The 27,720-nt window shown below is 46.9% G+C and overlaps 2 protein-coding genes across 2 annotated transcripts; one reads left to right on the top strand and one right to left on the bottom strand.

The window, feature by feature from the left end:
- The first annotated feature begins 499 nt into the window (after window positions 1-499).
- Window positions 500-11,187, top strand: LOC131184319 (cytosolic iron-sulfur assembly component 2B-like). Its single transcript, XM_058155457.1, has 4 exons — window positions 500-544; window positions 967-1,137; window positions 6,544-6,589; window positions 7,070-11,187. Exons 1-4 carry the CDS (start codon window positions 500-502, stop codon window positions 7,165-7,167), a joined length of 360 nt encoding a protein of 119 aa, XP_058011440.1. The 3' UTR covers window positions 7,168-11,187.
- Window positions 11,188-12,995: 1,808 nt separating this feature from the next.
- Window positions 12,996-26,494, bottom strand: LOC131184013 (microtubule-associated tyrosine carboxypeptidase 1-like). Its single transcript, XM_058154885.1, is given in 8 exon segments — window positions 12,996-13,285; window positions 13,921-14,018; window positions 14,621-14,769; window positions 14,771-14,924; window positions 18,974-19,106; window positions 19,189-19,332; window positions 21,125-21,720; window positions 26,387-26,494. Coding segments are annotated over 7 exon segments (1,404 nt in total). The 5' UTR covers window positions 21,686-21,720; window positions 26,387-26,494; the 3' UTR covers window positions 12,996-13,120.
- Window positions 26,495-27,720: the final 1,226 nt, after the last annotated feature.

Below are 27,720 nucleotides of genomic sequence, written 5' to 3'. Positions count from 1 at the left end.
CATCAAGCTTGTACTTAGTATTTAAGTTCTTTTTTCCAATTTGTAATACTGAGCATTTGCTGGTTGAGATTTGGAGTTGCCAAGTTTTAGACCATTCCGACACAAAGTCAAGGTCTTTTTGAAGGGTTGTTGCATTGTTGGCAGCTGTATGAATTGAAAATATAAACGTACAGATATAACTAAATAATATCTCATTTGAGGTTGACAGTCCTAGTTTGTGAGGGATTTTTTCTTTATATCTTAACTGGAAAAAGGATTTGGATTGTTTTCAAAGGGGAGTGGCTTTGCAATATTTTTTGTTTTCGTGATCTATTGCTCAGAAGTGTCTTTCTTAAGCGCAGTTTCATTTTATTTTAATCAATCTAATAAATAAGTAATTGGTAGATAGTTTGGAATATATTTTGTTTTTCTGCTTAGTCTCTGCCTCAGTCCAAATGTGTGGATAATTGTCACCCTGGATTTGTAAAACGGGCTCGGAAAGAAGAACCAATTTGCTGCTATGATTGTATTCCTTGTCCGGAGGGGACCATCTCCACACAGGAAGGTGAGTGACACCAGAGGAAAGGGCACTGGATTCAACCAGAACATTTTATCAAAGTGCATCTTAAAAGACACACGTGAACTTGACTGTTTTATTCTTCATTGCTATTTTCAACATGTCCAATTTATTCCATAATGAGAGGAATAAGATCTTGAAGAATAAGGCAGGAAGGGATAGAAGAACGTAGTGGATGGGGCCAGAGGAATTCTGCTAAAGGAAGTATCTTTTCTACTTGTCAGCTTGGAAGTTTCCTTCCATGTTTACTATCTAAATTCTTTGAAACTTGATGATTGATTTCAGGTAAATGGGTTTTGCTCATCCAAACCAATTTTAACTTACAGGCCAAAAGATATCTCAGTCAGTCAGTCAGTCAGTCAGTCAGTCAGTCAGTCAGTCAGTCAGTCAATATTTATTAAGATCATTAGGATGAAGTGATTACAACAAGGTATATCCCTTGTGCCCCGCCGCAGGTGAGCGACCCCGAGAGCGCCGTGTCGGTGGAGTTCACGCCCACGATCCCGCACTGCAGCATGGCGACCCTGATCGGCCTCTCCATCAAAGTGAAGCTGATCCGGTCCCTCCCGGAGAGGTTCAAGGTGAGCGGCTTTTTGTTTTGTTTTGTTTACATTTATATCCCGCCCTTCTCCGAAGACTCAGGGCGGCTTACAGTGTATAAGGCAATAGTCTCATTCTATTTGTATATTTACAAAGTCAACTTATTGCCCCCCCAACAATCTGGGTCCTCATTTTACCTACCTTATAAAGGATGGAAGGCTGAGTCAACCTTGGGCCGGGCTCGAACCTGCAGTAATTGCAGGCTACTGTGTTCTTAATAACAGGCTTTACCAGCCTGAGCTAAACCGGCCCTTAAAGCGGCGGGGGTATGTGTGTCAGGGCAGCGCCCGGCCCTCGCGGAGACAAAGGAGCTCCAGCGGGGGGGGGGGGAATCGGGAGCTCGGTTCCCACCCCAGAGGCTCTTCCTCGCGGGACCCTCTGGCGGTGGTCCTTTGGATCAGGGGTCTCCAAAGCTGGCTGGGGCATTCTGGGAGTTGAAGTCCTCCAGGCTTATTTATTTATTTATTTATTTATTTATTTATTTATTTGGTTTCTATACCGCCCTTCTCCCGAAGGACTCAGGGCGGTGTACAGGCAAAAATAAAACAGACAGTGCAATATATAATTTAAAATGCAATTAAAAAAACTTATTTTAAAATTGGCCTGAAAATTAAAATATACAATGAGCTAAAAACCCCGTTTAAAATTAATTAATAAGAATTTTAAAAAATTTGATAAAATTCAATTCAAGACAGCCCCGCGCGAATGAAAAGATGCGTCTTCAGTTCGCGACGGAATGTCCGAAGGTCAGGTATTTGGCGTAAACCCGGGGGAAGTTCGTTCCAGAGGGTGGGAGCCCCCACAGAGAAGGACCTTCCCCTGGGGGCCGCCAGCCGACATTGCTTGGCTTCAAGTTCCCAAGGTTGGAGACCCCTGCTTTGGATAGCCAGCTGCTTCTGATATTCCAAAAGGTCAGGTTTGCTGCATGAGTTTTCCTACCGCGTGTTTAGATTTAAAGAGTTTAGACTTAAGAGCAAGAAATCAGGTACTTTTTCCTTTTGCATCTCCCATGGGTCTCTCAGTGTTGCTCTTTTTATTGGTAGACTAAGGCAGTTGAAGGGATGTGAAAGCTCGTGCTCAGTGCAGGATCTTCATGTGATCTATGCTCATCCAGCAAAAGAAGAAAACACCGTGTAGTAGCCTATTCTGCCAATGGGTGGTGTGTAGAAAAATGTTAAAGAAATGTTTAAGAAAATGTTAAAGAAAATGTTTAAGAAAATGTTGGATACCATCTGTCTGAGATGGTGTAGGGTTTCCTGCCTGGGCAGGGGGTTGGACTAGAAGGCCTCCAAGGTCCCTTCCAGCTGTGTTGTTGTTATTGTTATTGTATAAGTCAGAAAGTTTCTAAGGTGTAAGTCACTTTTGCTTCTGCAGCCATTTTTTCCCCTTGGTGTGAGGATGTGTGCCACTTTGAAGTTGCAGCAAAATAGGATAAAAATTCGTTGAAGTTCTGTTAGCAGATTAGATTTCATACAGTTGTCAAACAATCCTCCATCTTATTTATATAGTTGCTAAATGTGTGCGTGTACATATGTATACACAAACACATATGCCTTGGGGTGGCTTACAGATAATAAAATATCACAACCATTAAAAAAGACAAATACATATCTTAAAACAATTATTAAAATAATAAAATTCATAACTGAGGTAATCACATTTGTCAGCAATTAGTACAGTTTCTGTGCCAGCTTTGCCACATTTCCCAGTTCCCATTCCCATTGGCAAAACCATGTTTTCAAGATCTTTTCAAAGGCCAGCAGAGTCGGACCAATTCTAATCCCTAGGGGAATGATGTTCCAGAGGGTGGGCAAATTGAACCCGGATGCAAATTGGCTACCAGTGCAGCTTGTGGAACAGAAATATAGATTGTGGAGTGCACATAACTGCCCAAACAGCATTTTGAAATTGAAACTCTCAAATGTTTTTCATAGGTAGCCCCGTTGTAGAGTGACTAAAACATAACTACCATGAGCAGGTCGAGGAATGAACAGAATTGGCACACAACACACAGTTGTGCAAAGGCCATGGCTGCTGCCACCTGTTCTTTGACCAGAAGGGCCTCCAGATTGTGCCCATTTGGGGTAGTGCAACGCCATTTGGAACAAGAGATGGAAAGTCCCAAGAACCAGGGGGGCCAACACTCAATCTCTCTTGGGCCGAGCTGAGCTGAGCCTGTCATTTCCCATCCAAACCTTGACAGCCTCCAGAAACTGAGACAGAACCTCCAAGCATCGCTTAACTGTGTATCATCAGCATAGTGATGATAGCTTACTCCATGCCATTGGATAACCACCCAGCAGCTTTATGTAGCTGTTAAACAAGAGAGGAGAAAGGACTGGGTCCTTGCAGAAGTAGAGGCTGAGAGCAGAACCTTTCCCCTCCTATCAACACCAATTGGAACCAGTCCAAGATGAAGGAAGAGAACCTGCACAAGACACTACTCCTAACTCCTGGAACTAGTCCAAAAGGATACCAGGGCTAATGCTATTGAAAGCTACTGAAGGTCAAGAAAAGCAAGGAGGGACACACTACCCCCATCCCCAATGCAGTGTCTCCTCCCTTTCTTTCCTTTTGAATAAACACTAACTTGATGAACATTTCTTTTATGTACACTGAGAGCATATGCACCAAGACAAATTCCTTGTGTGTCCAATCACACTTGGCCAATAAAAAATTCTATTCTATTCTATTCTATTCTATTCTATTCTATTCTATTCTATTCTATTCTATTCTATTCTATTCACTTCCATATTGTAGTGTCCCAACTGAAAGTACCTTCCCACCAAATTTCAGTGGTGCCCATCACAACTTGGTCATCTTCGTGGATTGGGATCCTTAACTCTTCCTGCTTATTTTCCATATGCATTTCATTGGAATAGCCAAGATTTTAAATGACACCATCTCCAGGCTTCTCTGTTCCCTGGTTTCCATTTCTTCCTTTTGTAAGGGGGAGGGGCGTAGTTTGTTTCTTTGTCCTAAGTCTTTGGTGGCCACTCTCAGTTTTGCCATTTCCCCCCTTTGTTCTCGTTTAAGGCCTTCCTGCCAAGATACAACTCAAACCCTTCCTTTCCAATTTTTTTAAAGACATGTCCCATCTTCCCCCTGGAGTTTTTCACCCTGAGAGCAGGGGCCATTGTCTAGAATCCAGCCCCTTCTCAATCACACCATTTGTGTATCCGTTTGTTAAGTTACAGGATCCTGCTTCCTTGCACCAAACCCTTAACTGGAACAATTAATGAACAAATTCCTTCCCAGCCCCTTATAATCTTAGTAGATTCTTTTAAGATACCTTTTGGCTATGTAATTTGTCTTGCAGTGGATCATGAGAAAAGGAAGGTTATTGATGGCTTTGAATAGTTTTGGTAACCACATTGTCGTGTGCCATTTAAGGGCACCTGCAAGGCAATAGACCTATGATGTCACCTTTGGTTTCCACACAGCCCCCCAGTTCATTTCAGATGGGAATCATCCATTGCTATGATTTGCCCTTTTAGGCTTATATCCCTGGGGGTTCAAGCATCTTCCATAATGTTACATGCAGTGTTTTCAGGTGGCTGCATACAGAGAGCCTGACAGCAGTTCTTGGTTTCTGTTGACACTGATCTTGTTATTTGGCAAAAAGAAGGCACTCCCAGAATGAGCTGGGAAATAAACGTGCTAAATTAAATGCATGCTTACAATCTAAAAGACAAGAGAAGCAGACAGATTTGAGGGGGCAAGAAAAATAATCCAGTTGCTCCAATAATTAAAATATATACATTCTAATTTGGAATCGGGTGAGTTACCAGCTGTACGCTGACGACACTCAGCTGTACTTTTCACCCCGGCCACCCAAATGAAGTTGTTGAATTGCTGTCCCGGTGTTTGGAAGCCGTACGGGTCTGGATGGGGAGAAACAGCCTCAAGCTTAATCCCTCCAAGACGGAGTGGCTGTGGATGCCGGCATCCCGATTCAGTCAGCTGCAGTTGCAGCTGACTGTTGGAGGCGAGTTATTGGCCCCAAAGGATAGGGTGCGCAACTTAGGTGTCCTCCTGGATGAACGGCTGTCGTTTGAAGATCATTTGACGGCCGTCGCCAGGAGGGCCTTCCACCAGGTTCGCCTGGTTCGGCAGTTGCACCCCTTCCTTGATCGGGATGCCTTGTGCACAGTCACTCACGCGCTCGTTACCTCTCGCTTGGATTATTGTAATGCTCTCTATATGGGGCTCCCCTTGAAGTGCACTCGGAGGCTTCAGTTAGTCCAGAATGCAGCTGCGCGGGTGATAGAGGGAGCTTCGCGTAGCTCCCACGTAACACCACTCCTGCGCAGACTGCACTGGCTACCTGTGGCCTTTCGAGTGCACTTTAAGGTGTTGGTTACGACCTTTAAAGCGCTCCATGGCTTAGGGCCTGGGTACTTACGGGACCGCCTGCTGTTACCGTATGCCTCCCACCGACCCGTACGCTCTCACAGAGAGGGACTTCTCAGGGTGCCGTCCACCAAGCAATGTCGGCTGGCGGCCCCCAGGGGAAGGTCCTTCTCTGTGGGGGCTCCCACACTTTGGAACGAACTTCTCCCGGGCTTACGCCAAATACCTGACCTTCGGACCTTCCGCCACGAACTGAAGACACATCTTTTCATTCGCGCGGGGCTGGCTTAAATTTTAAATTTTAAATTAGATAAATTTTATCGATTTTAAATTTTTTACTAATTTTAAATGGGGTTTTGGTTTTTATAATTTTTTAAAGTTCTAGGCTAATTATAATAAGTTTTTTAACTTGCATTTTAAATTGTATACTGTAGTGTCTGTATTTTATTGTTGCCTGTACACCGCCCTGAGTCCTTCGGGAGAAGGGCGGTATAAAAATCAAATTAATAATAATAATAATAATAATAATAATAATAATAATAATAATAATAATAATAATAATAATAATAATAATAATAATTTGATGACATTTAGGTTTGCAATATCTATCTTCAGATTTGTCCAACTTACTCTATTTTTCTTTCTGTTCAAAAAGTCAACTTTAATTGGCATCTTGTGTGCTCAGGGAAAACTGCTTGATTTTTCTATAAAGGCCCATCAGGTCACTGGGAGTAATAGGTTCTTTGTGGTAGTGCTTTTTTCATCTTCCCTATACTATTTCCTCTGCCCCCCATCCAAGGAGAACTGAATGAAGTTGAGCCCTGGGCCATAATCAGAATTGGGTTTTTTTCCTGAAAATTAAAACAGAGTTATTGCAATGAAAGGGTCGTTGTATCCCTTTCAGGGGGCTATGCAAACTGAGTAAGGGGTTCTTTGGCACTCTGTGGGCTTGGTTGTTTTCTTGAAGACATTTCAGGACCCAAACCAGGTACCATCAATGCTCTGGGTAACTTGAACTGCTGTCTCCTTTTCAGGTGGATGTCCACATAACACCTGGGACACATGCTTCTGAGCACGCAGGTAAATGTTTCATGTTCAGCACACATTTTGACAAGGTTGCGTTGAGGATGTTCAGCTACTCAGATGCAAAGCAGAAAAGGTGCTTCTGAGAAGGTTCAGATGCTTTTACCGCCTTTTTCTCCTACAGCCCCCACCCTCCTCTCGTCACCCTCTGCTGACAGGGCAGATTCATTTCCAAGAGATGTTTCTGATTATTGGTTCTTTAGAAATGCCCATTTAATTATCTTAAACACTTTAATATGAATCCGTTTTAATTTATGTTCTACCTTCATATTGCATCTTCTTTTTTTGCAAAAATAAGTGTCATATATTTGAATCTCTCCGAGGCAAAATGCACACATTTGTACTGTTCATATGTTGGTAAACATAATTTTGCTGGTTTGGGGGGGAAACGGGAAGCTCATAAACTGCTTGTTTTTTGGTTGTCTCTTAGCTGGTCAACAATCTAACTAAAACTGTATCTGGACTGATTTTCCACAGTAAACAAGCAACTTGCTGACAAAGAGAGAGTGGCGGCCGCCTTAGAGAACATGCACTTGCTCCAGGTGGTGAACCAGTGCTTGTCGGGACGATCTTAGTGTCTCTCTGTGTGTGTGTCTCTGAGAGCATCTTCAAGGTCTGGTCGAGGCCGGCTTCTTGGTGAAAAATGGTCTTTTACTTGTCCTCTGTGTACATTGGAGTAAAAAAAATGTAGTTCCTTAGCAAAAATTTATTCTTTTTCAAGAGTTAGCGATACATGTGACTCTGAAATATTCTATTTGAATAGGGGAAGGTGCTTGTAATAATTAACAGAAGCGTTACACCTTCCTAGTCAAATGGGTCTATTTTTGAAAATAGGTAGGAGCCCCCACAACCCGGGAGACAAGCTATTCCATTAATTGTTCTCACTGTCAGTAAATTTCTCCTAGGTTGGATCTCCCTTTAACAAGGTTCCACCTATTACTACTTGTCCTGCCCTCTTCTCTGAGACAGCCCCTCAAGTACCAGAGGTTGTTGTCATCTCCCCATAATTGTGATGATGTTTGGTAGGCTAGACGTATCTCTCTCCCTCAACCACTCATTGTACAATCTAGCCTGTTACCAAGTTAAAGGTTTAAAGTGGCTTGAATACGTTTCTTATTCACAAGGCCTGTCATGTTCTTGGAGGCCTTCAGCCTTTTGGGGCTGCCAGGCCAATCTGGATTCTGCTAAATGCCCTGGTGCTGCCAGGCCTGAAGGCCAGCTTGCCCAAATATGCAGCCCAATAAATCTGAGCATAGAGCAGAACTGGGGGGAAAGTTCTGAAAACTGCTCCTTGGCATTAAGAATTCAGCCACCCTTGTGGCCAAATTCACATAACGCTTTGTAAAACACAGCCACTAGATAACATGCTCTGGCAAAAGAAATCTGGTACAGCTTCATACAATAGTCTGGATCTCCGAATGTGCTAAAGCATTCACCATTCTGCCTTCTAGCCTTGTTCATCTGCACACCCAGCGCTTGCTTCGGCCTCCTTGTTCTCGGGATCAGCTCCTTCCGCCTTCTTCCCTGCTTACTTGCTTCCCCATAGGGTTCCCGTGGCTTCCTGTTGCTCTTGCAGCAGGCCTCCCCCACCCTCTTCTTTCTCTTCCCACTCAGGTGGCCCCATTGTTCCTTCCTGGAGTCTGGAACAACTCAGCCCATCTGGATTCTGTTCCAGAGCACCAGTTTAAGAGGGTGGGGCACCCTAGAAAAGTGTGGGGCTAGTGCAGTAAAGGCAAACAGCACATGCCCAGAGACCATCTACATATTTGCAAAATGTGTCATATAGGTATATATTTATACCCATAGAGAACACAAATTATATCTACAAAATGTAAACTAACTGAAAAACTTGAAGCAATTAAAGATCTAGAGAAAAAAGCAAAGTGTCTAGAGACAGGTATAGCTACTTAGAGATTCAAACAACAAAATGAGAAACCCCAATTAAAGGAAGAAGCTTGCAACCACAATAAGGAACAATTAACACAGAAAATGAACCCATAGAGATAGACAGATGGCAAACCTGTCACTTATAGAAAGTGTGTGGGGGGGGTGGGGGGACACGACCCAGTTCAGTCTAGTCCAGGCCTGTTTGGAGTGAAACACCTCCCCTTGGAAGAAAGCGAGCAAACACCTAGAGAAGGGACATCATTAAGTGTACCGATTATAGAAAAAAGAGGTCAGACTTTGTTAAGAAAAAATAAGGCATGCGTTGGTGATAGGAGACGCCGTGCTCAGGGAAACTGTACCAGACCAATCAATCTAACTAGGAAAGTTTGCTGTCACCCACGAGCGAAGATCCATGATGCAACTGAAAGGCTTACTAAAATAACTAAGTCCACAGGTGATTATCCTTTTCTCCTCTTTCATGTGTGGATGAATGATAGAACAAAGTCCTTGGAAACAGTATCAAGAGACCAGGAGCGCCTAGGCATGAAAGCCAAAGAGATGGGGACAATGGTGCTGTTTTCTTCTGTGCTCCCAATGAAATGTAAGCATCCTGTGAGGAAAGGCAGAACTTCTGAAGTAAATGCCTGGTTGAAGAGATGGTATTGATGTGAGAACTTTCAATTCTTAGTTCATGGTCTACAACACCTACATGAAGGGCTTTTGGCAGGGGATGGGCTACACCTCACAATAGTCGGGAAGAACATTTCTTTGGAAACCAACTGACTCGCCTTATCCCAAGGGTTTGAAACTAAAACTGGAAAAGGAGGGAGACAAACTTCTAGACGCTAATTCCAAGCATAAAACGCAGGACACTCGACCAAGTGGTATGACAAAGGGGGAACTGAAATACGAAACGGGAAATGTTGGAAGCAAACACATTGCGGGTCAAAAGGCAGCAGAAAGAAAGTGGAACTGCTTAACTCATTCTTTTCATCAGGTTCTGACAAAAGAAAAAAGTAGCCCAGTCTATCAAAAGCAGAACTGTAAAAAGTGGACTGGGAATCCAAGTGAAAATAGGCAAGAAAATATTAAGACAGCACCCATCCATCCTAGGCAAATTCAAATCAGGACCAAATGGATTAGGTCCCAGAATTCTGAAGAAGCTGACAGACATGATCTCAGTATCTTTCACAGATCCTGGAATACCAGGGAACTACCAAAGAACTGAAAAAATGCTGATGTGGTTCCCATCTTCAAAAAGAAAAAACAGATCCAGGAAACTACAGACCAATCAGCCTGTGATTTCAATACCTGTGAAGATCCTGGAAAAGAATCAAGCAATGGATCCGTGAATACCTAGAAGTAAACAAAACTGTTACTAGAAGCCAACATGGGTTTGTCAAAACGTCTCATTTCATTCTTTGACAAAGTGACTAAATTAGCGGACCAACAAAATGCTGTGGACATAGTATACTTGGACTTCAGTAAGGCATTTGATAAAGTAGGCCACAACCTATTTCTTGGCAAGATAGAAAATGTGGAATGGACAGTACCACAAGGTGGATTAACTGGCTGAGAAACCATACTTAACATAACTTCAATGTAGCTACTTCTGTATGGAAGGATGTATGCAGTGGGGTACTTCAAGATTTTGTCTTTAAGTCCAGTATTCTTCAACATCTTCATAAATGATTTAGATGAGGGACTAGAAAGAGAACTCATCTAATTTGCACATGACACCAAGCCAGGGGGGATAGCCAACACTTTAGAAGATAGGCTTAAGGTCCAGAAAGATGTTGACAGACAAACAGTGGGCTGTAGCCAACAAAATGCAATTCAGTGGTGTGAAAAGTTAAGATTTTACACTTAAGCAAAAAAAAATGAAGTGCCCAGGTATATAATAGGTAGTACCTGGCTCAACAACAGGAACTCTAAGGCAGGGGTCTCCAACCTTGGTCCCTTTAAGACTTGTGGGACTCTGGGAATTGAAGTCTACAAGTCTTAAAGGGACCAAGGTTGGAGACCCCTGCTCTAAGGGATGGTGAAGTCCTAGTGGATGACCACTTAAAAAATAAGTCAGTAGCGGCCAGTGCAGTCCTAGGCTGCATCAACAGAGATCAAAGTCACGTGAAGTGTTAAATACCTCTATATACTAGCTTGGTAAGACCACACTTGGAATACTGCATCCAATTCTGGTCACAATATAAAAAAGATGTTGAGACTCTAGAAATAGTGCAGACAAGAGCAACAAAGATGATTAGGGGGCTGGAGACAAACATGAACAGTTGTAATAAATAAATCTAGTTTAACAAAGGATTAGAGGTAACCTAGCAGTGTTTCAATATTTGAGGGGCTGTCACAAAGATGAGGGAGGCAAAGTATTCACCAAGACAAGTAATGGTTGGAAGATCATTAAAGAGAGATCTGACCTAGAACTAGAGAAATTTCCTGACAAATGAGAACAATTAACCAGTGAAGGGCTCCAGAAGTTGTGGATGGAAGTTTTTAAGGAGCCATTTGTCTGAAATGTTTCAGGGTCTCCTGTATTCTGTACATTTCAGCAGCAGAAGCTACCAGCAAGGAAGCGTTCAGAAACGGAAACCCTTTTGAAAGGGGTTCAATTAAATCTCATTTAATACGTGGTACGAATCCTTCGTTTCCTGTGTTTGAAAAGAGAACACATCTGCCAATAAACTTTCTTTGGATAATTGCTGTGTCAATATTGTAATTAGATTCTTTTATGACAGTTTATGGTGTTAATATTGCTTAATTATGCTACAGTGTTATTAGTGGAGGGATGCTACAGTTGGTTCCGTTGGCCATTGCCTGCTAAGGAGGTTTTATAATGATTTATGGTTGTAAACCCTTTCAGCTCCCTGGACGATTCAGCCTGTTCAGATGGAATAAACAAAATGCAATGAAGTCATGCAAGTGGCTGCCTTCAAAAGCCTTTCCGAAAGCTGCTGTCAACGATGATTTTTTTGGGGGTCCCATCTGACTCTTTATCTATTTATGTTTGATGTGACCCCAGGGCAAAAAGGCCAAGTTTAGTCCTTCATCTAGTTCATTCTGCAAGATGGAGTAGCTGTGACAGCCTGGGAGTTTGCCATTTTAGTCCCAACTCATCTATGGGGTATCAGACCAAAAAAGCTGAGGAAGAGGGTCAAAGGTTCACAAATAAGCAAAGTTTGAAACAGCAAAAACTGCCCTTTGACCTGAGGATGGAGAGACTGTTACACTCAAGAACAGGCCTGGCCTTGCTGGGCATAGGGTCATCAGGCTATTGAAGGCTGCTAGGGAAGGGCAGACCGTTTTCTCCATCCTTAACAGCAAGAAGAGGCAGAAAAACCCACCCACCCTCAGGTGGCAAAATATAAGAAGATCCTGCTCCTAAGAAGCCCAGTAGGACAGACTCAGGCATCAAAACCCTTTTCTGTACCAGAGAGCCTCAGAGCTCTTCCTCTGTTAAAGCCGTTTGCCTTAAGATAGGGAAGCTTTTAAGGGACTGCATTAGTTTTATTATAATGGCCCAATTCTAGGGAAGGCCCCTGCCGTTTTTCCCAGCCATCTCCCCACCATGAGCGACCACTTGCCAAATGGCTTATCAGTCTGACTGCAGCCCAATCTCCCAAATATGTTTGGCATTTCTTAAAAGATTCAGCTTAAACTAGCAGAAGAATAAGGACAGCTATTCAGTGTCTTACATTTGGGAGAAAGGCCAAGGTGGCGAGTTGTGGTTTGGAAGGCAAGATAGATTTTGCTATTGAGATACTGTCCAGGCCCAGACACGAAGGCCTTTGGCCTAAGAACCTGGCTGGAAACCAGCCCTGGGCAGACTTCAGTTCTGCGTGTTTTTCCGTGCATTTTCTAGAGTCCACAGCCCACTGAGGGCAAACAGATGCTATCAGGCGGCAGTAGGACAGGTGTGCTGAGGATTAAGGTGCAAGTGTGGAGGTGAACAGGCGAGGGAGGGAGGCTCTTTGTTGCCCTTGTAAAACATTTGGAGTCTGAAATTCTTGGGATCTGCTGTGATTCACTCAGAAATTAACCAGTGTCTTTCCAGGCTCCCTTTAGCCACGTGTGGCCTTTGTCAAGCACAACCAGGCCAGACTGAAAGTTCACTCAATTACAGATATAATTTCAAACACTATTAGAGAGTAAGGACTACCAAACTCATGCTGAAGAACGTCTGCACCTGCCCTTAAGCAGCATTATAAAAAAAAAAAAAAATTCTGGCCATCTGGAGATCACTCTCAGTTGGCTCAATTGGAGAGCCCTGGGAATATTGCCTAAGGATATTTTAGCAGGTTCCAAACTATCCAGACTAACCTGTCCACAGAAGAAAGGCATAATCCAGACTGATCTTTGTCAATCTGCTTAAGAACATCTCTGGCTGAGAGCAAAGTTCCAGGAGAGGTAGCTGAATTCTCTCTTAGGACACTCAAAAGGAGTGGCCTTGCTCCGATTGCTTCACTTCACAGTCAAAACCAGACGCCCCCAATAAATAGAATAAACAGAACACGTGAACCATTCGTTTGTTTTCAGCAGGCTAAAGTCCAACAAAATTCTCCTTTGGGACTTCAGGCATCTTCATGAGAGCACAGCCTGTCCCGCAGTAGTGCAGAGGGGCCAGCAGCCAGTTCACTCCGGCATCAGCAGCTCCAGCTCCTCATCACTGAGACAATTGGTGGCAACTATGTGGTTGAGCTGCTGCATATACCGTTCAAGGTCCTGCATGAAGTGGGGGATTCGGGCCTTCTCCAGCACCCCGTATTTCTTCAGGTGGTCCACATCTTCATAAGAGACCTGAACGGAGGACATTTGACTTGATTTAAATCTCTCTGTGATGACCGCACACACAACAGCCCGCGTTTTGTAGCTGGCTACCTAGAGCAGTGGAAAGAGCAGGGCCAAACACTGGCTGCGCCCACCCAAGCCATGGGACTCTCCCAAAGCCATTCACTGGAGGAAAATGCATAAATGTATAAACCTAGGTATGACTTGTCCTGGATTTGAAGCATGATGCCTTCCATTCACACTGACTTTTGCTTCAAACCTGGTAACTCGTGTGATCCTTTGGGCCAGCCTTTAGAGTTAGGGGGGCTTTATGAGCAGTTTGTTAAAGTTAGGTCCCATGCAAATATTGTTTCCCAAGGTGGGAATGATGAATGAACGAGTGATAAAAACAGGCCCCTGGGTCTATTAGAGAAATATTTCTCAGAGAATGTTAATCCTTCCTCAGTTGGTGTAAACATCACTTAAGTCCAAACTTGCACCAGGCAACCTAGTTTCATGGGGAGGGGGGGAGTGGCCCCTTTCCTCTCAAAAGCAAAGGTCTCGGCAATTGTGAAATGGGAGATCCAAGATTTCCCCTGGCCAGCCCTTCCTCCTTGCCCTCCACCTATCTCTGCCAGAGAGAAAAGCAAGTGGGCTCCACGTACCTTCCCCAGAGCAGCCAGCAACCGGAAATCAATCCTTTGTCGATGCCGAAGGATCTGGAGGATTCCTTCCAGGTACACCTGATCTTTGCTGAAGCAGCCTGCAAATGAAGAAGAACCAGCCAATACTGTGCACGTGATCCAAACCCCTGCTTTCAGCTCAGAGCCCCCTCCCACCTTTCCTGGCACCACACAGATCCCGCCAAGGGGAGCTTTTGTAACGGGCTTTGTGCCTGCTGCCTCTGGAAAAGGTTACCAAGGAATCCTTTTGGACTTGGAAGGAGGCTAGGAGGGAAGACATTTGCTTGCTCTGTGACTGGCCGCTTCTTTCAGCCTCCATGCTTCTGAAAACTTATGAGGGGAGAAGAGAGGTGGCCTGGAGGGGGGTGCTGCTGCTGAAGCCCCCCCCCCAACCTCCTTTATGTCAATTTCTACAAAGCCTCCACAGGGACAAATACTTTAAAAGCCCAATGGCTCCAGAGACTGTGGCAAGGAGGATCAGGAACTGGGATGGCGACCATCACACAGGCCTTTTACCCCAGAATGGAGGGCAGGCAGGCAGATAGGCAGGCACTTCCCTGCATTCTCTCACAGGGACCAGCTGGCTAGAAAGGCAGAAGAGAAGGCACAGGGTAGGCCAGCTGGCTCCTGGCGGTCAGGAGGCCCAGAAAGGTTCAGGGGTGGCCGTGTTGCACCCCCCTACCTGGCAATGAGGTGTCGGCCTGGCCTCGCTTAGCTCGCACGCAGTACTCCCACCGCACCCCAGCATCCTGCACGTAGTGCCCCAAGTCCTGGAAGAGTTCGCAGAAGGACATGCGCCCAGCCTGGCAGACGGTGTAGTAGAGGAGGCGGCCTCCAGAGAAAAGGCTGCTTGCGGAAGAGGACGCTGTGCAGGCTGGCCAGCCCTTCCTCCGTGGGGTTGGCAGGCTTCAGGCTGTATTGCTTGCGGCCTTCGGAGCTGTTCCATGGCTGAGAGGCATTGTTGACTCCACGGATGTAGTGCGTGCCTAGGAAAGAGAACCTCATTTTGAAAATTGCCTTTGCTTCTATTGAGCATCCCTTCGTTTTGTTCAAAAAATCAGCACCCGCTTTGTAGGGCTTTGAAGGTAATAACCAGCATCTTGAATTGCACCCAGAATCAAATCAGTAACCAACATAGCTCTAGTAAAAAAGATGAAATTTCACGCAGATTGAAATTTCAAACTCTATGGGCCATTGCCTTTTCAACCAGCTGAAGCTTCTGTGTGCTCTTCAGGGGCAGCCCCACGTAAAGCATGTTACAGGTTGGTCCAGACAAGGGCGTAAGTGGCGCAATCAGCAATTCTCTATTTGGGAAGGATCTTGGCTATGTAATTACCAATGGAATTCTTTTATCAATAATTAAAAAGCAATTTGGGAACTTGCCATGGCCAATCTGATAACAGGCCTAATAAGGACAGATTCATGAGATCAAAGGAATTTGCTTAACTGATTCTGAGGTCAAAATGCAAAATGGAAACACTAGCATTTTTTTCCAATGATTATCAACTCTACCTGTGTAGACATGATAGTTATAGAGTAAATATTATGGGAATACAATGAAAATATATTAGAAAGTTTTGTATATTATCTAGAAGCTGTTCAGTAGCTACGAATTACTGTCTGCAAGAAAAAATACTTTACTAAGAACATTTCAAAATGTATCACCCAGAAGAAAGAGAATACGTAGATGAAACCATAGGTTTATGGGAAAGAAGTAATGATGTGAAAATGAATTTTGCATCAAGGCTGAAAAATATTTAGAGACCAATGCCAGTGTTAATTCCACTTCAATACTTGAAATAAATTGATCTTTTAATGGTTAAATATCCAGGATCTCCTAGTTAATGTCTCGTACTACGAGACATTAACTAGGTAGTTTTATTTTTTAAAACATTACTTAAAGTCTTATTGTTAACCTAAATAATACGGACACTTTGGGCTCACCATTTATACACTCCTAGCAAGAGCTCAGAATTCTGGGAAACCCCCAGACTACACACCACTCTTGAATGGGAAATGCTATCCCGTCCATGAAACACGCAAGATTGAGTTGTTCCCATCCACACCTGTGCAGCCTCCAAGCACTGGGACAGAGCCTTGATTTTCCAAGGCCAGGATTGAAAGATCTCATGAGGTATCATCAGCATAATGTTTCATGTAGTTGTGGAATATGAGGGGAAAGAGGATAGAAGCTGCAGCACCCTATAATTAAGAGGCTGAGGGAGCCACCTCTGCCCCAGCAACTGAAACTGGTCCTGGAGAAAAGAACAAAACTCCCATAAAACAGTGTTCCCCCCTCTCAGCTCAGGTAGACAGCTCAGAAGAACATTAGTGCTGAAGGTATTAAAAACCACCAAGAGATCAAGGAGAACACAGATAGATGCACCAAAGGTCATCTACAAGCTCCTCCAAACCTATCTCGCTACTTCATCATGGTCTGAAACATGACTGAAACGTCCTGTCCAGTTTTCAGGGCCAGCTACAAGATGGACCGTGAAAGCAGGACAACCACTCTTGACTTCCTCCTCATGAAGCCACTACCCCTCCCAGAACTGGCCATTCATCAGCTGCCTTTTATTTTTAAAATAATTTTTAATTCATTCAAATATTTGATTTGATTTCTCTTCATTTCTTCTTTGTCCCATCACAGAGTTTTTCAAGACTTTAATAAGCCTCTTTTGTAAAACTATCCAGGTCATTCTCTTGGTTGGTCATTTGTATTTTACTGTTACTCTTTGAAACCTCCACCATTTTTTTAAAATTTGCATTTATATCCCGCCCTTCTCCGAAGACTCAGGGCGGCTTACACTGTGTCAAGCAATAGTCTTCATCCATTTGTATATTATATACAAAGTCAACTTATTGCCCCCAACAATCTGGGTCCTCATTTTACCTACCTTATAAAGGATGGAAGGCTGAGTCAACCTTTTTTTTTATTATTTATTTGAATTTATATCCCGCCCTTCTCCGAAGACTCAGAGCGGCTTACACTATGTCAAGCAATAGTCTTCATCCATTTGTATATTATATACAAAGTCAACTTATTGCCCCCAACAATCTGGGTCCTCATTTTACCTACCTTATAAAGGATGGAAGGCTGAGTCAACCTTTCTTTTGTGGATTCAGTGAAACATCCTTTTTCCATATTGTACTCTTGGCTTGAAGTTGTGAACCCACCTATGATATTATCTCTTATCTTGTCAGATAAAATTTGTTCTACACCTGTCCTTCCCTTAAGAATATCTTTTGGACACAATCTATCCATAGAAACAGAAACAAGATGTACCTACATTGTTGATATTGTGGCTATTATTTTGATTCCGTTCTTCAAAAGTCTCCTTCGCATTTTCATTGTGAGCATGTTTTTTGCATATGCTTCCTCTGCCTAAAATGTTTAGTCCCACCTAGTGTCCATTTTTTGAAATTATAAAATTGGTTATTTTTATCTTGTAAAAACCAAAACAGGATCTATTTTCCACAAGAAGCTGTTTGTTCTATATAGCTAATTCCAAAATTCCAAAACAAAAGTTTCAATATTCCAATTTTATCCGGACCCTTAGAGGGCGAATGCTGCAAAGGCCATAACTATGAAAAATGGTCATAAGTCACATTTTTCAGTGCCACTGTAACTTTGAATGATCACTAAACGAATTGTATGGTGGGCCCGACTGGCAAATGAAAGCTAGAACCGTCTTGGTTGAGAAAGTGGAAGAAGCCTCCATCTGCAGCAGATAGACAATGGCTAGATTGATAATAATGAGTCCTCCCGTCACAACCATTTAGTGACTGTTCGAAGTTACGACGACACTGAAAAAAGTGACAAGCATTCCTCACACTTATGCCTGTTGCAGCATCCCCATGGTCATGTGATCAAAATTCAGATGGTTGGCAACTGACCCATATTTATGATGGTTGCAGTGTCTCAGGGTCATGTGATCAACTTTTGTAACCTTCTGACAAGCAAAGTCGATCGGGAAACCGGATTCACTTAACAGTCCTGTTACTGACCTTCACCTGCAGTGATTCAGTTAACAACTCGTTCACTGAAAGTTAACAGCTTTGGCAAGAAAATGGGCAAAATAGACAAAATTCACTTAACAATTAAGTTACTCAGTTAATAGAAATTTGGAGCTTAATTGTGGCCATAAGCTGAGGACTATCCCTGTATTGCCAAAAACTCCCTACAAAATATAAACCACACTTGGAGTATTTACACTGGAGCTGGATAAACCAGTTCCAAGTTGGCTCAAACCTCAAGCTGTGGTTTTGCTTTCCTTGGAGTTTCTTTAAATCTGAAGCTCCAACCAATTCAGAAAAAGAAAAAAACCCTCTATGTCACTTCCCATCTCACTAAGGCCAACGTGTTTTATGAATTTCCAAATGATCTCTCATTTGCACCTCATTTGCACCTCTATAACTGTCTGGTTCGGTTCTGCAACCCAACAAGAAAAACACAGACTTCAGAGGATAATTAGAACTGCAGAAAAAATAATTGCTACCAACTTGCCTTCCATTGAGGACCTGTATACTGCACGAATCAAGAAGAGGGCCGTGAAAATATTTGCAGATCCCTCGCATCCTGGACATAAACTGTTTCAACTCCTACCCTCAAAACGACGCTATAGAGCACTGCACACCAGAACAACTAGACACAAGAACAGTTTTTTCCCGAAGGCCATCACTCTGCTAAACAAATAATTCCCTCAACACTGTCAGACTATTTACTGAATCTGCACTACTATTAATCGTTTCATAGTTCCCATCACCAATCTCTTTCCACTTATGACTGTATGACTATAACTTGTTGCTGGCAATCCTTATGATTTATATTGATATATTGATCATCAATTGTGTTGTAAATGTTGTACCTTGATGAACGTATCTTTTCTTTTATGTACACTGAGAGCATATGCACCAAGACAAATTCCTTGTGTGTCCAATCACACTTGGCCAATAAAATTCTATTCTATTCTATTCTATCTAAGTTCACTTTTAAGACATCTGGCAAAAGTGGGAGAGATCCTTCAGGGCTGACCTATCTCATGGCGCAGCATGCCCTCCAGCCAGTTCTGACGCGCTCCAGAGAGGTTGATCGCTAAAGTTGGGCGGCTATTTTCCACCATCATGACCGCCTGGGAAAGGAGGTCTTCTGTGAGCTGAACCACCACCTGGAGAAAAGAGGCAGAAGGAAGACAATGGAGACAGGATATCTCAGGATGGTTCCCCTTGGAGCAGAACCCCAGAACTCACCTCTCCAGAGCAGCCTTCCTTCTGCATATACTTCCTGGTGATGGACCAGATTTGGCATTTGGTAAGTAGCTTTCCACCATTGGAGGCCTGAAAGCTCTCATAAGTACCATATTTTTGAAGGACAGCATTGATTATTCCAGTAGCCTGCAACAGATACATGAAGTGGATATCAGAAGCTCTCGGGTGGGACCAATTAGGGTTGCCCTGAACATCCAGGTAGCTGACCTGAAGACTGGATTCACAAATCTCACTAGACTAGATAAATATTGAGGTGGTTATGGAATCATTCCTTATATTAGCATGTTATCTGAATCAGATCATCACATTAAGTAACTGTCGTTGATTACGGGGACTTCTCATGTTCCATGAATACATGAGCAATAAATGTTGTCTTGCTAGTCTAGGTTTAGGGTTTGGGGCGTTATAGGAAACCAGTTGCCATTTTGCAGCATAATAATATCACCACCAGGGGATAGAACTGGAGAAGGTCATAAAGTATCAACATCTGAAAATCAAATTGGCGAATACCGGCCATGGTAGCCCCAAGGGGTTATCAGCACGCCAGGCCCCATACCAGAAACTCCTTGGAAGCAATTCGGTTTGCAGTTGCTTAGCCTTACTGCAATGGCAAATGTGATGGCACAGAAGTGCTGGTATGGTGGCACAAGATCCTCCCATTTTATCGTATTCTTTGAGGCTGCCATTTTTAAAATTCCTCTTTTGTAAGGGAGGAAACCGATTTACTCAAAGCCGTGTTCCTAAACTGGGGGTAATTGGGAGATATCCTGGGGCTAGTGGTCAATTTGTAATTGATTGTGAATTAAGGATCCAGTTTGGGGAGGCTGCCGCTACCAAGATGCTAGTGTAAAATAACCATCTGTGTTGTTGTGCGCATCATGACAAGACCAGGAAAAGAACGGGGTCAAACAGTCGAGCCTCTGGCTTAAAGATTTCCCAGATGGCATGCTGCCAGAACAGAAAGTCTGAGAATTTGGGAAATCAGCTCAACATCTTGGCATGAGCCAAGGAGCTGCAAAACAAGGTCCAGCGATGAGCAGAACCTGCTCTCCCCCCCAACCCCGCCCTCCTTCCCCTGGCAGGTCCTTCTTGCTGACCACCCTGGCAGGGCACCGGGAGGAAGGCTGGGCTTGGCACCGCTGCTCTGCACTGGAGGCAGAGATGGGGCCAGGGCCGTATGACAGGTATCGGCTGCCTTCGGAGTCAGACATCAGTGAGGCAGACGAACAGCTGGAGCCTGTTCCCAGTGTGCGCATGCGCAGAGTTGCCAGACGAAGGGAACAGCTAAGGAACAAGGGTCGATTTGGGAGTAAAACCACAGGTGGATGATGAAGGGCCCCTCCCAGGGGGAATAAAAGAGGCGTGAAAGGGAAGGGGTGTTTTCAGGAAACAATTAGTTCATTCCTGCATTCTTGCCAAGTATTGTGGCATCTGAAAGATATTGGCCTGGCCACTCTCCAAGCCTGATAAAAGGTCGGTAATTGTGAACTATCTTGAAAGATTGTGGGAGAGGAAAGACTTTGCTGGAGAGGAATTCACTATAAATTAAATAAAAGAGGTTTATCGGGACGTGGACTCGGCTTCGTGCTGCTGGGGAAGCCTAGGTGAGAACGTTCTGCTCCCAGCAGCACCTGGAGGGAAGTTTTATGTGGCCTGGCCAGGGGACAGCGCCACTGCTTCTCCTGGGGTGCTGATTCCGGGCTCCCTTCCAAGGCTTTGGGAAGGGCCTGTGGCATGGGGCCTCCAGGGATGCCAATGCTAAGGCATTCTCTCAGCAGGGATGGCACAGGGAATCCTGCTGCCTGGACTCAAGAACCTCTTTGGCCGCCTCCAATGGTCCTCATCCAACCAAGGCAGCTTCCCTTTGATGGGCTCCCTTTGGGCAAGAGCTGCATGAGCCGGCCAGAGGGAAGGCTACCTGCACCAGGAACTGCCCAGAGGCTTCTCGGTATTTTTCCAGCACGGCTTCAGGGACAGACTCCCCATATTCAAACTGAGGGTTGTAGGCAAACGAAGACCGGAAGAATCGCTCTCGCTCCGCCTCCAGGTTGGCTGGCCGTAGGGCCACCAGTAAACAGGGGCTTCTCTTCCCGGCTCGGCATGCCCCCTCCTCTGCTCTGGCCCTGGGCAGGTGAGGGAGGGAGGCAGCGCTGCGGATCTGACCCCGCGCCCAGGTCTTCTGGTTCACCAGGCAGCTGCTGTCACTCCGGTGCATCCAGCTGCAAGGGCCCTGCAAGGCGAGGCAGGGGTGCAGCGCGGGGGGCCCTCCCAAGCCCCGGAGTAGTTTTGGCTGCTTGGTCCTCCTTCCAGGCCCCGAAGAATCCGACTCTGGAGACGAAGAAGAGGACAGGAAAGGGCCCGGCTGCCCCTTGACACATGGAGGGCTCTCTTTCTTCCTCCCACCTCTCCCAGGCTGTGGGTCTGCATGGAAAACCCCCGGATGCAATGGGGGATGATAGGCCGGAGAGTCAAGCACCATCTTGTGATTGTGTAGCCGCCGGGATTGGGAGAATGCTGCAAACAGAGGGAAAAGGACCATCTTCAGGCAGCTGCTTGTATTTAGTTCACACCTCACCAGAAACTCAAGCTGCATTAGATGTTTCCTCCCATTTTCTCAACAATACTCCTGTGAGGTAGGCTGGGCTGAGAGAGACTGGCCCAAAACGTCTGTGCCTGAGGGGGGGGGCTTCATCACTAGACTGGCTCCTGGGCTGGTCCCCCAGGGAAGGAGGGAGGGTGTCTGGGGGCCTGCCTCTGAGGAAGATGCTCCCCAGTCCAATGCCCCAACCTCATCTCAGCACTCGCAGAAGAGCTGCGCTGCGGAAAAGCCCGTCGGCCTGTGAACCAGGGAAGGCCCAGTCCCAAGCTACAGCCTCTCTCGCCCTGAAGACTGGGGTGCCCAGTGAAAAAGAGGAGCTGCTCGAAGGGTTTCCCTTGTGCCAGCCTGAAATCCTCCTTCCCAGTCCCGGTTGAAATGTGCACAGGGCTGAACCTCTCCTCCCAGGGACTGAGAGGGCAGCCACGTGGGCCACCAAGGGTGGAAATACAGAAGTATTGAGAACCATCCGCATATTGGTGATCCCTCCACCCATGGTGATCCCACCCAGCGGCTTCATGTGGGTGTTAAAGAGGAGTGGAGGACAAGGAGCAGCCGTCGTTTGGTCTCTTGCTCCCTTTCAACACCAATGGGGACCATCCTTGTAGAAAGGAGCCAAACCATTTTTGGTTAGTGGAGTGTTGCTGGAGGCTGGGGAGGCCAAAAACAGGCAGCGTGGGGGCCTTGCGAGCCCTCCGCATGGCCCGTTTTGACCAGCAGAGGCACTGCAGGTAGGTCCTTGGATATTTCCAGGCTGGCCCCGTGGGCTAGATTTAAGCCGGATCCGGCCCACAGCCCTTGAGTTTGACACCCCTGTGCTAGACAAGCTTTATTGCTTTCTTTGACAAAGTGACTGAATTAGTGGATTAGAAAAATGCTGTGAACAGAGTTTATTTAGACTTCAGTAAGGCATTTGATAAAATAGATCCCAGCCTACTTTTTGGAAGGATAGAACAACGTGTGATAGACCAACTGCACTCGGCTGGTTTTCCTCAATGGAACTACACTATTGGTAGAAGATTAAAGAGAGAACCAGCCTAGAATTAAATAGAAATTTCCTGATACCGAGAACAATTAATTGCCTCACGAAGCTGTGGGTGCTCGATCACTGGAGGTTTTTAAGAAGAGATCGAACAGCCATTTGTCTGGAATGGCACAGATGGTGAACATTATGGCACTGCAGCCATTTGTGTGGGCATGCAAGCCACCACCCTAGGTCAGCTCCACTGCACGCCGCACCTCCCACCAACCAGCTGATTTTGGTCTCTGCCGCACATGCGGGAGACGCACATATGCCCATGCCGCCCCTCCCCTCCCAGGAGTCTCCATGCGGCCTATTTTGGATGGCAGGTAAGTACAGGGCGCGTGGGGAGGCTCTGGGAGGGTGAAAAACGGGCCTACCGGAAATCCGGAAAAAGGCTGTTTCCAGCCTGTGGAAGCTTCAGGAGGCCTGCTAGGCCCAAAACAGGGTGTAGGGGAAGCACAAGGGGTCACACATGCCTGCGCAGGGGGCAGTGCAGGGGGCTTGCACGCACATGCAGGGGGTAGGGTGTGGGGGCATTGCATTATGTATGTGGACACGCATTCTGTTGCACCCACGCTTTTGGCACGCGAGGAAAAAAAAAGTTAGCCATCACTGGCCTAGGGTCTCCTGCTGAGCAAGTGGTTGAATTAGAAGACCTCCATGCCCTTTCCAACCCTACTGCTCTATGTTCCATTTTTAGAAATTTTAGAAACTCAGAAAATCTAAACCTTAACAATAAATTAAGGCTTGTAGTAACGGGAGCCCAGGATCAGTGGGTGAGCTGTTCCCCAGTCTCCCAGGCCCTTCTCCAAGACTGGCCCAAGTTGACTGGGACAGGTTCTGCCACCGCCTTCACGAGCAACTGCATGGGAGACAATCCTTTAGTGAAATTCTCTCTTGCCCCCCTGGTCCATCCTCAGCAGCTGGTTCTCTCCCCCCAGTGGCACAACCACAACCAGCCACAGCTTCATTTTCCTCACTGGAAAAAACAGGGGCAGAATCTCTGGGTTCTGCCTTCTCAACCTCACAACCCCTCCACTTCCAGCAGACCTGCACGGTCTTTGACTTTCTAACATAGGGAAGGTCATTTTAATATATATGTGTATATATGGTATATAAATATGGAAAAGGGCCTGGGAGACTGGGGAACAGCTCACCTCATCCCCATCCTCAAAAAGCAGACGAAGGGAGGACCTGGGGAAACCACAGAGGCACAACTTGGTTTCTGTAAGCCGCAACAGGCTAATGCAGCCTATTATTAACAGCAACTGCTTGCAATATTGCAGGTTCAAGTCCCACCAGGCCCAAGGTTGACTCAGCCTTCCATCCTTTATAAGGTAGGTAAAATGAGGACCCAGAATGTTGGGGGGCAATAAGTTGACTTTGTATATAGTATACAAATGGATGAAGACTATTGCTTAACACAATGTAAGCCGCCCTGAGTCTTCGGAGAAGGGCGGGATATAAATGCAAAAAAAAAAAAAAAAGGTGTTCAAACAATCCATCGAAACCATGTTTGTGAGCCCTCGGATAAGCATGTTGAAATCGCTAGGAGCCAGCGTGGACACCTCGCAAACAAATTGTGCCAGAATATCCTTATCTATTTTGACAGGTCAAGCATAGAAGGCGGAAGGAATATCTGCACCCAAAGAGGGCCTGCTTCACCTTGGACAGGACTACCAGGGGACAGGGCCCTGGAAAGATTCCTACAGAATGTCAGCCAAAATTTTGCAACAGTGTCAGTTGATAGGACACAAATATTTGCTTTAACACCTAGAAGAAACTTAATTGCTTGTGTCGGTCTGCTTAATTTAAGCTGATCTACCCTGCCTTTATAAAACACATCTTTTTCAGCACATCTCACCACCCCCTAGAAGAAAAATGGGGGAAACCAAGATCTCAGGGGCCTCCCAGGATCAACCCCTCTGCCCTCTCCATGCCCAGGAGGTGGGGAGGGAGGGGGCAGGCAGATCCTGGCCAGGCTTGGCTGCCCACCTGCTTGGTGCTGCGCTTGGCCCCACTGGGCTAGCCCTGGAACCAGAATGCCGGCCTTGGGAGCTTTGGGGCTGCTCGGGAAGGCTGTACTTATGCCATCACAATGGCTGGGGGTTGGGGGGAGGAGATGCAACGCCAAGACTACAGCAGCTCTGCAGCCCCCAAAGCCCCTGCTGCACTACCAGCCTTGCCCAACAGACTCACTCCAACTCCAGCCACACCAAGGCTTGCCTGCCCCAAGTCACTGCTTCTTGGAGGCTGAGGAGACCCACATATGCAGCCCACAGTGCCATGGGAATCGGGGTGGTGGTGGTGGTGGTGGAGGACAAGTGGTTGGGGGTTGGATTTAGTAACAGGGAGTACAGGTTCCCCATTATCTGCCAGGGAAGCTGACCTGGGAACTGGGACCAGGCACCCTTTCGGCCTCACTTCCCTCACTTTAGGGATTGCTGGTGGGAAATTAGAGGAGGGAGATTCTGCAGGAAAAGGCGGGGTGTGTGTGTAAATCTACTAAGAAGTAGCAAACCCAGCAACAACAGCCAACAAAACTCATCGAATCCATTAGAGAAGATTCAAAACTTGGTCAATCCATATTCTGTTTCATTCGATTCACAGCCAGGTTAACTTTAATCTACTGATATATCAATTACTGCAACTTATATGCTTCTCCATTTCCAGAGATTCTGAACACCTTGTAATGCTACCACCAACACCAGTTAGTGGCATTATGACTAAGATGGGTGTGATGCATTCTTAAGGTGGTGTATACAGGTGAGTTACTTGTCCCAGCTTCTGCCAACCTAGCAGTTTGAAAGCACGTAAAAAATGCAAGTAGAAAAAACAGGGACCACTTCTGGTGGGAAGGTAACAGTGTTCCGTGGGCCTTTGGCGTTTAGTTATACCGCCACATGACCAGGGAGACGCCTTCTGACAGCGCTGGCTCTTTGGCTTTGAAACGGAGATGAGCACCGCCCCCTAGAGACGGGAATGAGTAGCACGTATGTGCGCGAGGGGAACCTTTACCTTTTTATACAGGTGAGTGGCCCTTGGGCACAGTGCAGAGGCAGCCCATGTTAGTGAAATATAGCTCGATTAAGTTAAGGGAGGATAAGTGGGTTGTATGAAAGCTTCCAACCCTCTGGACTCCAGCGAGGTCCACCGGACTCTGGAGGCCCACTTGGCTGGTCAGTTTGAGGCGACTCACAAAGGCTCAATTTAACCTCTTCGCTGCCGACGCCCCGCTAGCCTAGAGGAAAAGGTTTCAGGTCACGTTAGCACTTGAGGCGGAGGCTTTGGATGGGGCAAGGCGGTTCCCTCAAGGCACGAGCTCAATCCGCCGCCATGGACCTCGCGGGAGCCCTGAAGCGAAGGCGCGTCTCCCAGCCCGCTATTCCTCCGGGACGGCCTCCCAGGAGGTCTCTGAGGCCCAAAGCGGTCAGCGTCGGCCCAGCGCCCTCCGGCCTCCCAGGGCCCCAGCCAGGCTTCTCCCGCCCACGTTCCTCGGACGCCCGCTGGACGGAGGCCGGGCGTTTGACCTCCGCGCAGCAGCCCCGGCAGCCGCTCACCGGAGCCGGAAGCCGCCGACCGCCGCCTGCCTCGCCGTCGGGCTCGAAGGGAGCAGCTGCAGGGTCCCGCCGGCACGGAGCGCCAAGGCCCGGCCTTCGCATGGCAGAGCGCAGCCGACCCCCTCTGCCCGACCCCGAGCTACCCAAGGCGGCCCGGCTGCAGCGTCGCTCCCGCTGCAGAGCCCGAGGCGGGGAAGACATCGCCCTCCCCTCCGGCACCCGCCCCGCCTTCGCTCTACCTACCACCTTCCCCCCACCCCCGCCGAAAGCGTGCCGGCCGCGGCCGGGCTGGCATCCTTTTCTGCGCCCGTCCCGGCTCCGGCTGGGAGTCGCGCCGCCCCGCACAGGGACGGGCTGAGCCCGAGCCTCACCCACTTGCCCCGCCGCCGCCTGGCTTCAGTCCTCCCAGGCGGCCCCGGCGCTGAGAGGGCGCCGGCCTGCGGGCTCCACGGGGGCTCCTGCCGGCCACCCCCGCGCTCCGCAGTGGGTCCCGCCCGCTTGGCCAGTGCCGGGCCGGCCGCCCTCGCGCCGCGTCTCCCGCCCCCGGAGCATGCTCAGTCGCCGCGCTTCGCCTCGCCAGCCCGGCCCGGTGCCCAGCCGCCCCGGCACGGAGTCCGGGCGACGCTGCGGGCCGGCGATCGGCGGGGCTTGCCCGGTTCCCCTTGGAGGGTGCGGTCGCGCAGGCCCCGAGCTGGAAGGGAAGCCGCCACCGCCCGGTTGCCCTTCCGAAGCATCCTTTGCGCAACCCGCCGAGGTGGCCGTGGTCGCATTCCGGCCTGGGCTGCGGTGCCGTTCCCCGCCTTCCGGCCCCGCGAATGGCACCTGGCTGCCGGCGCTCGAGGGTGACGGCGTCCCTTGCGGCCCCTCCGGCTAGAAAACGGCCCGCGGGCTCCTCTGGGTAAAAGCCGCCCGGCTGCCCCCACCCCCGCCCCCGTTTAGGGACAGGCAGGAGGAAGCCGCAGGTGTCCGCTCCCCACCTGAGAACGGAAGCATCAACTGGCAAATCTCCTCAGATTTCCAATAACTTCTTTTGGTGGCAGCTTAAACTTTTGATTTTCCCTCGTTGCACATAATTGTCACAACCTTTTACCTTCAAGCCAGGTCAGGCAATACTTTAAAGCTTGCAGGACCCAACCTTCCTTCTGTATAATAAATGTGCACGTGCATTAGGCTTTGGTTCATTAGAAAAGATTGCTTGCAAACTACTCCCAGTTTCCTTGTGGTTGAAAGCATAAATTGTTTAGTTTCAAGTGTGCCTATTCTTTATGACTTTGCATATGCCCTTTGCAAAAATGACTTCCATATCCTTTATTGTCTAAGCAAGACACAGTCAA

Source organism: Ahaetulla prasina, chromosome 12 (assembly GCF_028640845.1).
Source record: "Ahaetulla prasina isolate Xishuangbanna chromosome 12, ASM2864084v1, whole genome shotgun sequence".
NCBI classification, from domain to species: domain Eukaryota; kingdom Metazoa; phylum Chordata; class Lepidosauria; order Squamata; family Colubridae; genus Ahaetulla; species Ahaetulla prasina.
The sequence above is the reverse complement of the archived record's forward strand: the minus strand, read 5'-3'. Positions and strand labels throughout refer to the sequence as shown.